Source organism: Bos javanicus, chromosome 3 (assembly GCF_032452875.1).
Source record: "Bos javanicus breed banteng chromosome 3, ARS-OSU_banteng_1.0, whole genome shotgun sequence".
Classification (NCBI taxonomy): Eukaryota; Metazoa; Chordata; class Mammalia; order Artiodactyla; family Bovidae; genus Bos; species Bos javanicus.
Window position 1 is genome coordinate 120,239,886 of NC_083870.1, and position 12,118 is coordinate 120,252,003.

At 58.8% G+C, this 12,118-nt stretch overlaps 1 protein-coding gene across 10 annotated transcripts in view; it reads left to right on the forward strand.

The window, feature by feature from the left end:
- The window catches only part of SNED1 (sushi, nidogen and EGF like domains 1), a 74,881-nt gene that overhangs the window by 30,079 nt on the left and 32,684 nt on the right, over positions 1–12,118 (forward strand). For all 10 annotated transcript variants that reach the window (XR_009735586.1, XR_009735584.1, XR_009735585.1 and 7 more), the window contains exons 4-12: positions 483–645; positions 2,852–2,977; positions 3,233–3,346; positions 4,526–4,639; positions 4,751–4,864; positions 10,250–10,375; positions 10,542–10,646; positions 10,791–10,904; positions 11,390–11,506. Coding sequence is in view for 6 of the 10 variants with exons in the window: in XM_061412907.1 (XP_061268891.1) it covers positions 483–645; positions 2,852–2,977; positions 3,233–3,346; positions 4,526–4,639; positions 4,751–4,864; positions 10,250–10,375; positions 10,542–10,646; positions 10,791–10,904; positions 11,390–11,506 (1,093 nt within the window). In the remaining 4 variants the exon portion in view is untranslated. The remainder of the gene's footprint in view (positions 1–482; positions 646–2,851; positions 2,978–3,232; positions 3,347–4,525; positions 4,640–4,750; positions 4,865–10,249; positions 10,376–10,541; positions 10,647–10,790; positions 10,905–11,389; positions 11,507–12,118) is intronic.

Consider the following 12,118-nt stretch of genomic DNA (forward strand, 5'->3'; position numbering starts at 1 on the left):
ACAGCCAGCCTGACAGCGCTAGCTGCCCCCAGGACAGAGCTCTGTGTGCCCCGCGGCTCCAGGGTGGCCTGGCCAACGGCCGTGGTCTGAAGGTCAGTGGCCAGCAGAAAATCCCAGGCATGCAGGGCGGTCAAGTGCAACCCGCCCAGGTCTGAGAGCGCCCTCTCCTCCCGGCTCTCTACTTTCTTCTAAGATCACACCGGCCCCTGGCCCCAGGGGAGGCCCAGAAGCCCAGGAGAGAGCAGGAAGGGGCGGGGCAGGGGTGGGGTGGGGCGGGGAGCGGGCTGCCAGGACACCACAAGGTCAGCACGGGAGGAACCACAGGTTAGGGTGGGCCCGGCTGGGAGGCAGGGTGGCACGGACACGCCTGACCCTTTAACGCTCCCAGCTCGAGGCAACCACGCGGGAGGCGGGCCTTGGGAGCTTTGGGGAGACCTGCAGACCCAGCCCGCCCCCGCCCTCCTTCTCCAAACCGCCCCCAGGCCGGCTTCAACGCGGGAGACGGGCGGCGCTACTTCAGCATCCCCGGCTCGCGCACGCCGGACATGGCGGAGGTGGAGACCACCACCAACGTGGGCGTGCCCGGGCGCTGGGCGTTCAGAATCGATGATGCCCAGGTGCGCGTGGGGGGCTGCGGCCATACAAGTAAGAGGATGGAGCGAGCGTTGGGGTGGCGGGCGGGGCGGGGCGGGGCCTGGGGGGTGGCTGGTAAGGACACGAGGGGCGCCCCGGGCGCCGCCCTGCGAACGCGTGACTCTGGCCATCTCGGTTCCCCGCGCCCGGGCTCACCCGAGCCTCAGTCACCCCCGAGAGACTTCCTGCCTCTGCCGTGGGGTAGGGGAGGTTTGCTGGAGACCTCGGTTGGCGGTGTAAACGGGAGGCGTGGAGGTAAAGTCCACCCAGGGCGTCCTGAGCGCCCCTGCGTGGACGCGTGTGTCCTCGGGAACCCTGGGAGCAGTTCTTTCCCCACCCATTTCCCAGCCTTGCTTCTTGGTGGGACTTGGTGCTGGGCGGGGTGGGCGGGTCCCCTGACCGAACGCAGAGCAGATGGGAGCAGGGTTCACCCCAGGGTCGAGCACGTGGCCAGTGGAAACAGCGGGACTGACCACAGAAGTGTGTGTTCCCGCCACACACATCCCCCCAACCGTGTGACCCTGAGTTGCAGACCCTCCTGTAAACCTACTTATACACGGCAAGGGCGGGGCGGGGCGGGGCTCAGACGACTGGTTCGGCCCCTCCAGCATCCGTGGAGGGCTGCTGATCACTGCCCCCGCCAAGCCTGGGGCCGGTGAGCCAGGTGCTCGGACCCCCGCCCCGCCCCCGCAGAGACCACCTCCCACTCCCATGGGGACCAAGGGCACAGAGAGGCGCTGTCTCCTGAGCGCTGTTCCAGGGACGAACCCAGCACAGAGCAGCCCCCAGACCCTCCAGGGGGACAGGCGCGCACCGGGGTGGGGCTGGGAGGGGGGCAGGCGCGCGCACCCGGCGGGGGGAACTGCGGGGGCAGGCGCTCCCTGCACGGAGGCCTGGACACAGCCCTGGTGAGAGAGCCCGAGTCCACCGGCTCAGCCGGGCACCAAGTAAGAGTCAGCATGGGGGTTTCGCCCCTCGCCCTGGGGGTGAAAAGCCCTCCTGCAGCCCCAGGAGAACAGCAGGGCCCCCGCCCCTTCCACCTGGCTCAGGATGGTGGGGGTTCAGGGCGTGGAGAAGCCACTCAGTCCCCATCCTGTGGGCAAGCAGCAGAGAGGTCTGGCACCTGCCAGAGACCGGGGCTTGGGTGGTGGTTGAGGAGCACAGTGTGGGTGCAGGTGGGTGAGCAGGGGTGGGCAGATACGTGCTGCCCTGCAGAGGCTGCAGGCTCTGACCCTGAGGAGTGGGGTCCTCCGAAGAGGGTGCATTCGTCCTCCGGGGACCCTGTTCCCACGTGGAGATGCTTCTCCCCCGTCCCGGCCTCTGTGGGCAGCAGATGGGGGGAGCATTGCTGGGCCCCCAAAACTCACAGGCGGAGAGGCCCCAGGAGCACAGTGCCATGAGGGTGGGGTGCAGGGGACCAGTCTCCTGGGGTCCCCAGCACACCTCAGGCCCAGAAGATGAAGCCTGTACCCATCAGTTGGGGTCACCAGGAAGGGAGGGTGGGTCACCAGGAAGGGAGGGTGGTCCACCCCTGAGAGGCGGGGCACCCACCCCTGAGAGGCGGGGCATCCACCCCTGAGAGGTGGGGCATCTACCCCTGAGAGGCCAAGCATCCACACCAGGCAGAAGGGCCGGCCCAGAATCAGCTCAGGCAGCCAGCCAGCAACTGCCACAGGGCAGCCGAGCCCCCCATCGCCTGAGTGCCCTGGCAGCTGGAGAATGGCCAGCGGGGAGGGGCGGGCCTCGGAGACACCCACACCCTCGGTGGCTCTCAGGACCAGAGGGCCCTTCCAGGAACGTCCCCCCATCTCTGAACGCCAGCCAGCTGTCCCTGGGTCCCTCCTAGTATTGGGAGAGCAGAAACCCTGGGACGCTCCTGTACCTGCCCGTGTGTGCGTGGGGTCCTTTTTTTGGCCAAGCTATGCAACTTGCAGAATCTTAGTTCTCTGACCAGGGACTGAACCCGCGCCCCAGCAGTGAAAGCGCAGAGTGCTAGCGCCTGGACTGCCAAGGGAGTCCCCGAGTGTGCTTAGTCATGGTGGGTTTCCGTGTCTTGCTCCTGCAGAGCGTGGGGTCCCCTAAGCTGAGCTCTGCCGGCTGCCTGTCCCCCCAGGCCAGGGAAACCGTGGCTGCTCTCTAGGCAGCTGCGGACAGCGCAGCACCTCCCCCAGGAGGGACCCCGGGCGGGGCTGACGCTCTGCCCTCCATGTGTCCGCAGCCTCCGTGTGCCAGACCCTGCGTCCCTGCCTCAACGGCGGCAAGTGCATCGACGACTGCGTCACGGGCAACCCCTCCTATACCTGCTCCTGCCTCTCAGGCTTCACGGGGAGGACGTGCCACCTGGGTGAGCTTCTGCAGGACACGCCCATATCCCGCTCCTTGGAGGGACCAGCCCCAGGAGGAACCCCACCCCCGCCCTGCCCCAGAGGGGCCACAACCTGCGGCCCAGGGTCTTTGTCCCCGTGTCCTGGGCAGCGTGCACGGACACCACGGGGGAGCCAAACACAGCAGCTCCACGGCCGTGAGCACCGCCCAGCCCTGGCGGGCCCCGTCCTCCCAGGCGTCCCTCCACTGAGGCTCCAGCTGCCCCGTTTTCCAGATGTGAACGAGTGCGCTTCCCACCCATGTCAGAACGGTGGGACCTGCACACACGGCGTCAACAGCTTCAGCTGCCAGTGCCCTGCCGGCTTCAGGGGACCCACCTGCGAGACAGGTAAGAGGAGCCCACCCGGCCCCACGCGCCAGGGGCCACAGGGCGCCCGGAACGGTCCTGCCAGACCTGGGGGGCAGGGGCATCAGGTCAGCATGCTGCACGGGCCTTGCCCCAGAGGCGGGTGGCCAGAGAGGTGGTGGGGGAGGGGGTTGCAGGAGCCCAGAGTCCAGAGGAGGGGCCTCGGGGCGCGGCAGGAGCACTGAGCACAGCACTCAGCCCTGTGAGGCCTGGGAACAGGGCAGGGCCTGCTTCCAGACCCTCTCACTCTAGGACCTGTGCCCCCAAACCCTCAACCCCAAGGGCTCCTGGCAGGAGTGGAATCTGCTCCTCCCCACCCTGGGGCTCTCGTGGCCTGGCTGTGGGTTGAGGTCTTTCTCAAGAGCCTCCTGTTGCTCCCAAGCTGCAGCCCACACTGCGGTTTGCTGAGTGATGGTGCACACCCCCAGCTTCACCACGGGAGGCTGCTAGGGGAGCCCAAGAGATGGAGCCCTTAAGATCAGCACATGGTGGCCCCTGACCCCCATCGGCTCAGCCAGAGACACTCCCCCCAGACCTTCAGGGATGTGAACTGTTATTTGGAAACAACACTGTTAAATCAAACGGGTGCGGGTAACAGCCTCACCAGTGTCTCAGCTAGAAAAACATTTCTAATGGATACTTAGGGCCACAGGGCATGTTTCCAAGTCTCTGACTCTGGTGTGTAGACATGTATCCAGGCCAGCAGGGAGAGCTGCCGTGGCCAGCACAGCAACACCCGCAGCAGCGGCCCGGGCCCCCAACAGCTCCCTGGTCTCCAGACCCGCCTCGGCATCCAGAGTCCATGCCAGCAGGGGCACCAGGCAGCGTCCAGAAGGGACGTGGGCGCTGGCTGCCTCGAGTCTCCCCACTCCCACCCGCGCCCAGCCCTGCTCTGGTGAGGTCAGGGTCCCAGAGACAGGGACACCCCAGGAGGCTGGGAGTTGGGCTCCTTCATGCCCGTGCCCCTGCCATCTGCTGCGATAAACCCAGTTCAGACGAGCATTCAGTGCCAGTGGCCGGGAACGGCCCTGGACTCCAGGGCCCGCTGCCCCTGGAGACTGCCAGGGCCACCCGTGTGCAGCCCGCGGTGCAGGGTGGGGCTCAGAGGGAGACCGGGCCGCACAGCCGGGAGCCCCATGGCCGTGCACACTGCGCTCACAGCAGAGTCTCCGTGCGATGACAGAGAGTGTCAGAACGGCGGCTGGTGCCGGGCGGAGGGCGGTGCCGCGGCGTGCGTGTGCCCAGCCGGCTACACGGGGGCGGCCTGCGAGACAGGTGAGCGTGCCCTCGGCTGGTGGCTGTGGGGCGGGGCGGGGTGCCAGTGGGGCAGGGTGCTGGGTGGTCAGAGGCTGGTGTGCAGCCGAGCTCCCCCTCTGCCACCCGCAGACGTGGACGAGTGCAGCTCTGACCCCTGCCTGAACGGAGGCTCGTGTGTCGACCTGGTGGGGAATTTCACCTGCCTGTGTGCGGAACCCTTCGAGGGACCTCGCTGTGAGACAGGTAATGGCTGTGTCGCAGCTCCCCATGGGTGACGGGGTCAGCTGCCCCCTCGTCCTCTGGAGGTGGGCTCTGGTCTGGGCTCTGCTGTGCACATGCTGGATGAGGCCCAGGAAGTCTGCTCCCCTCTCTCAAGCGGATGGCCACACTCCCCAGGCCCCGCCCCTTCAGCAGATTCTAGGCTGTTTATTGCCCCTTCTTCCTGCCCCAGAGCCCTCCGGTGCAAGGAAACAAACCTTGGGCTGATCTCCACCACCCGTGATGAAGTCTGCTCACTTCTGTTCTATTGCATGTTGTTTTAAATGCTGGTTGCTCCTTGGAAGAAAAACTATGACAAACCTAGACAGCACATTAAAAGCAGAGACTTTACCAACCAAAGTCTGTATAGTAAAAGCTGTGGTTTTCCCAGTACTCATGTATGGATGTGAGAGTTGGACTATAAAGAAAGCTGAGTGCCAAAGAATTGATGCTTTTGAACTGTGGTGTTGGAGAAGATTCTTGAGTCCCTTGGACTGCAAGGAGATCCAACCAGTCAATTCTAAAGTCAGTTCTGATCAGTCCTGAGTATTCATTGGAAGGACTGATGCTGAAGCTGAAACTCCAATACTTTGGCCACTGGAGGTGAAGAGCCGGCTCATTGGAAAAGACCCTGATGCTGAGAAAGATTGCAGGCAGGAGGAGAAGGGGATGACAGATGATGAGATGGTTGGACGGCATCTGATTCAAACAACCTGAGTCTGAGCAAACTCTGGGAAACAGTGCAGGACGGGAGGCCTGGCGTGCTGTAGGCCATGCGGTCACAAGGTCTCAGACGTGACTGAGCAACTGAACGACAACAGGACTCAATTAAAAGACCAACTAGATTTTATGAGCCACAGAATAAATTACGACTTCAGCATCTGACATCCCCTGACCTCCCAGGGCCTCCACCCCCGAGCCAACAATAGCTGTGCACCCATCTCCCCGGGGGTTGGGGGGGTGCTCAAGACAAACTCATCAGATTTACTTTGAGTCTAAAAACTTAAGAAGGAAGTGAGGTTTTGCTACAAGTAAGATGCAGGTGGGCGCTGTGCCCTCCACTGGTCTGTGGCCAGCAGGCCACACGCAGGGCAGGCTGTGTCCCCAGGGGACGGCGAGGCCTCACAGTGCAGAGGGTGGGCAGGTGGCAGCCCCACCTGCTGCCCGAAATCATCGTGATGTCACAGGACGGCCTCGACTGGCATCCAAGCATCAGCGTACTTAACTAAACTCATGTCAGAAAATAGATAAAGTGATTTCAGAAAATTTTACAAAGAAATCACTTTTGTACAAAGAATAATGCTAACAAAAGCAAACTGTGAGGAACAGCCACTAATACATCCACCCCAGTACAAGCTCTGGAGCCACACTTCAAGGCACAGAGGAAGCTGGCACAGAGGAAGCTGGCCAAAAACCAGACTAAAGACTGTCAAGCCTTCTGCTTCCGGCCAACGAGGATGAGCCACTCTGGGACTCTCCCTGTCACTCTCAACAAGAAAACCAGAACAGGCACAGGAAACACCTGTTCTCAGCCACTGGACAACTGAAAGCCATGAACTTCATTCCTGGGAGAGGAGGAGGAAGCGGGGTGGAACCCACAGCTGCCACAAGGCTGCATCAGAGCCGTTGCCAGGCTGCCCTGTGGGTGGGGAGGGGGTTCCAGACTCCAGCAGTTCCTCTGAGTCTCTGAGTCAAGGAGCAGAGATCCCAGTTCAGTGCCTGGAGGTTGTACTGGTGCCACCAACAAGGACAGAGCTGCTGGGGGGGGCGGCGGGGCGGGGAGGGAAGAGGAGAAAGCAGGAGATGAGCCCTGGACAGCTGCCCTGAGACCCCTTGAATCTGGGTGGGGTGAGAGCTGCTGGGCTGGGGAAGAACCACTGGGAGTGGTGTCAGTTACTGAAACTCAAGCCCACTCCTACCAGCCAGAGTGGAGCAAGCTCTTCATACCCAGGGCCAGTACTGAGTAGAGTCCCCAGTGGTATCACCTTAGTGGTGGGGATGAATACGTGCTAAGCTAATGGCAGGTCTGATCTGCCCCAAGAAAACTGAAAAGAAAGCTTGAAAGGACCAGACAGCTCTGTCTAGTCAAAGCTATGGTTTTTCCAGTAGTCATGTATGGATGTGAGAATTGGACTATAAAGAAGGCTGAGCACTGAAAAATTGATGCTTTTGAACTGTGGTATTGGAGAAGACTCTTGAGAGCCTCTTGGACTGCAAGGAAATCTAACTAGTCAATCCTAAAGGAAAATCAGTCCTGAATATTCACTGGTAGGACTGATGCTGAAGCTGAAACTCCAATGCTTTGGCCACCTGATGTGAGAACCGACTCGTTGGAAAAGACCCTGATGCTGGGGAAGATTGAAGGCAGGAGGAGAAGGGGACAACAGAGGATGAGATGGCTGGATGGCATCACCAACTCCATGGACATGAGTCTGATTAAGCTCCGGGAGTTGGTGATGGACAGGGAGGCCCAGCATGCTGCAGGCCATTGGTTCGCAAAGATTCAGACACAACTGACTGACTGAACTGAACTGAATTTAACCGTATGTCAGAATAAAATCCTAAACTCTTTAGATGAATGTAACAGAATCCAGGACCCCAGAATACCCACCCAAAAGTTACCAGACATACAAAAGGTTAAGAGTATATGACTTACCGCCAGAAGTAAAATAGATATAAAGAAATAGTGGCCAGAGATGGCCAGAGAATCAGCAAACATAAATGTTTGATCATCCATCATGAACATGCATGTGCCATATGTTCAAGAGTGTTGAGGGAAAAGACATAATGAGAAGTAGAAGATATTAAGGAAGAAGGCAATGGCACCCCACTCCAGTACTCTTGCCTGGAAAATCCCATGGATGGAGGAGCCTGGTAGGCTGTAGTCCATGGGGTCGCTAGGAGTCGGACACGACTGAGCGACTTCACTTTCACTTTTCACTTTCATGCATTGGAGGAGGAAATGGCAACCCACTCCAGTGTTCTTGCCTAGAGAATCCCAGGGATGGCGGGGCCTGGTGGGCTGCCGTCCATGGGGTCACACAGAGTCGGACACGACTGAAGCAACTTAGCAGCAGCAGCAGAATATATTAAAGAAGTTTCTAGAGATGAAAAACATAATATCTGGATTAAAAAAAAACACTGGACGGTGTTCACAGCAGGTTAGACGCTGCAGAAGGAAAGGTCAACGGCCTCGAAGAGAGAAATGGAAACGATTCGACAAGCAGCCCAGAGAGGGTGACACGGAGGGCAGCAGTGAGGGGTGGCCTGTGCAGGGACGCCGCGCGCCCAGCAGGTGTGACCCTGCAGTCCCTGCAGGAAGGATGGGCTGAAGGGGTGCAGGGAAAGAGTGTGAAAAAGCAACAGCCAAACAGTTTCTAAGTCTGATGAAAATGAAAACCCCAAAGTCAAGAAAAACATGAAGAAAACCATACAAAGCCCAACATAAATCAAATTGTTGAAAACCACTACATGAACCGAGGAGTTCCAGATGCACAAGCTGGATTTAGAAAAGGCAGAGGAACCAGAGATCAAACTGCCAACATCTGCCAGATCACAGAAAAAGTAAGAGAATTCCATGAAAACATCTACTTCTGCTTCATTGACTACACTAAAGCCTTTGATTGTATGGATCACAACAAACTGGAAAATTCTTAAAAAGATGGGACTAGTAGACTACGTTACCTGCCTCCTGAGAAACCTGTATGCAGGTCAAGAAGCAAAAGTTAGAACCAAACATGGAACAACAGACTGGTTTAAAATTGGGAAAGAAGTGCATCAAGCCTGCATATTGTCACCCTGTTTATTTAACTTATATGCAGAGTACATCATGTGAAATGCCAGACTGGATGAATCACAGACTGAAATCAAGATTACTGGTAGAAATATCAATAATCTCAGATATGCAGATGATACCATCCTTATGGCAGAAAGCAAGAGAAACTAAAGATCTTCTTGATGAAGGTGAAAGAGGAGAGTGAAAAAGCTGGCTTAAAACAACATTCAAAAACTAAGATCATGGTCCCATCACTTCATGGCAAATAGATGGGGAAACAATGGAAACAGTGACAGACTATTTTCTTGGGCTCCAAAATCACTCCAGATGGTGACTGCAGCCATAAAATTAAAAGATGCTTGCTCTTTGGAAGAAAAGCTATGACAGACAGCATATTAAAAAGCAGAGACATTACTTTATTGACAAAGGTTCACATAGTCAAAGCTATGGTTTTTCCAGTAGTCATGTATGAATGTGAGAGTTAGACCATAAAAAAAGCTGAGTACCAAAGAACTGATGCTTTCAAACTGTGATATTGGAGAAGACTCTTGAGAGTCCCTTGGACTGAAAGGAGATCAAACCAGTCAATCCTAGGGGAAAGCAAGCATGAATATTCACTGGAAGGACTGATGCTGAAGCTGAAGCTCCACTACTTTGGGCACCTGATATGAAGACCTCACTCATCAGAAAAGACCCTGATGCTGGGAAAGATTGAAGGCAGGAGAAGGGGACAACAGAGGAGGGGATGGTTGGATGGCATCACCGACTCAATGAACATGAGTTTGAGCAAGCTCCCGGAGATGGCAAAGGAAGCCTGGTGCGCTGCAGTCCGTGGAGTCACAGAGAGCCAGACCCGACTGAGCGGCTGAGTAACAACAACGACAGAGGGAAAATCTTAAAGCAGCCAGAGAGAAAAGACAGACACAAGCGTGCCAGCAGCCTCGTCCTCCGAGTCCGTGCAGGCTGGACGACAGTGGGACGGCACCCGTGAAGCCCTGGAAGAAGTAAGCTGTAACACTAGGGCTGTACACCACAAACACTGTCTTTCAGAAATTAAGGCTAAACAGAGATGCTTTTCAGATCGCCTCTCGGCAGCGCAGAGGACACGAGTATGGAGACCAGCCAGGACGCAGGGACGTGGAGGCACTGCTGGCTGACCCAGCCTGACTGATATTCACAGAGACCCACGTTCCTTCCAGGGCCTGCAAGCCTTCACCATGACAGATGACCCCATTGGCCATAAAATGAAGCTCAATAAACTGAAAAGGACTGTGTTCTCTGATCGCAGCAAAATTAAACTAGAAATCAACAGGAGACAGATACCTGGAAAACCCCGAGCATTTCAGTAACTCCATTTCACTTGGAGCCTCTGGCCTCAGCCAGGCCCTTGGTGCACCATCGGCCCCTCTGCACTCCAGATGCTGCTTCTGCTCCAGAGAAGGGGTTCGGGGCTGAGGGCTGCTGGGGGCCAGTCTCCAGGCACTTGGCACAAACAACAGAGGTTAACGTGCCTCCTCTCTGGCCCAAGGCCCTGTTAACCCACTCCCTGCCCAGGCCCGCTGCCAGGCCTTGGGTGACCGCTGCTTTTCTTGCAGGACACCACCCAGTGCCCGACGCCTGCCTCTCGGGCCCTTGCCAGAATGGAGGCACCTGTGTGGATGCAGATCAGGGCTACGTGTGCGAATGCCCTGAAGGCTTCATGGGCCTCGACTGCAGGGAAAGTGCGTGTGGGCCGGGCCGCCGGGGTGGGGGCCCCATGGGGTGTGCATGTGGATACCCATGGAGAGGATCTGGGAGTGGGGAGAGGGGCTGCACAGCCGGTTTTATGGGACAGTGGTCAGGAGGGCGGCCCCGTACTGAGGCCTCTCTCCCCTCCGTCTGTGGCAGGAACCCCCAGCAGCTGTGAGTGCCGCAATGGTGGCAGGTGCCTGGGGGCCAACAGCACCCTCTGCCAGTGCCCACCGGGCTTCTTTGGGCTCCTCTGCGAATTTGGTAAGTGCCCAGGGTTGGGACGGGGCTCCCGTCCTGCCCTGCCCTGAGAATCCCTGAAAGCACGGTGAGCCCCGGGTGTGGGGGGCACCCCAGCCTGGTCACCCCCGGGGTCACGCGGTCCCTGGGCCTCCCCCTCGTGTGCAGAGGTCACGGCCACGCCCTGCAACATGAACACGCAGTGCCCCGACGGCGGCTACTGCATGGAGTACGGCGGGAGCTACCTGTGCGTCTGCCACGCCGACCACAACGTCAGCCACTGTGAGTGGGCCTGCCTGGAAGCTGGCGGGGGAGGTGCTGGGAGGCCCTGGGGGCAGCAGGAGGAGGCGGCGAGGGGACCTGGGGGTGGGCAGCCTGGCCACGCGCCCTGCTCCACCCGCTGCAGCCACGTGTGAGCGCCACTCGGCGCCTTCCAGCTCAGCTGCTGGGACGTGGCCGCCTGACAAGCGCCCGCGGAGAAGCATGTCCGCCGGCATATGTGTCAGTGCAGACACCGAGTGAGCCGGGTAGAGAGTCGTCACGTGTGACGGTGGTGACGTGCTACCAGGTGGTCCTGATACCAGGACTCCTGTGGAGCCCAGCTCAGTCCCAACTCAGTCCCAGCTCACAGAAGAGCAAAGGCAAAATCTGGAAAATTCAAAAATGTGATAGAAGAGATTCTAGGGGGGCCTCCGAGCCAGCATGAGGACTCAAGCCTGGCATCGGTTCTGGCCAGGACGTCAGGGTGACCGTCCTCTGCCCCACAGCGCTGCCGTCGCCGTGTGACTCCGACCCCTGCTTCAATGGAGGTTCCTGTGACGCGCACGAAGACTCCTACACGTGCGAGTGCCCGCGGGGCTTCCACGGCCGCCACTGCGAGAAAGGTGGGCACGGCAGGGGTGCCTCCCACCTCCGCCGCCACAGCGCTCTCCGCACGGTTACGGGGGGCGGGGCGGGGCGCCTCCCGCCCGTCGCAGCGCTCTCCGCACAGTGCACTCCCCTCCTGCTCACTGTGTTTCCAGTGGGATTTAGAATCACCGATTTATAAAAAAACTCAGTGTTGTCCACTCGCTAGTTCTGTCCAACTCTCTGTGACCCCATGGCCGGCAGCACGCCAGGCTTCCGTCCTTCACCATCTCCTGGAGTTGGTCAGATTCACGTCCACTGAGTCGACTTTATAAACGTAATGCAGTTGGAGAATGTCGACGTTTTACAACACTTAGCCACGTAGGAACGTAAGCGCTCCTACGCAGATACGCTGCGGGCGTCACTGCGCACGCCCTGCCTGCCCAGCAGTCCCTCCAGCAGGAGTAGCAGCACTCAGGACTGTTTTCAGTGACCCAGGCATCCTCTGGTCAGGGTCCAGGGTGCTGGCTGCCTGGCCCCTGTGCCCACGTCTGTCCTCCCGGGCTTGGCACCTGGGCCCCGTCCAGCCCTCTTGCTGCCTCATGTGTCCAGAGAGCTGAAACCTGAACCCCTGCCTCTGCCACTCCCAC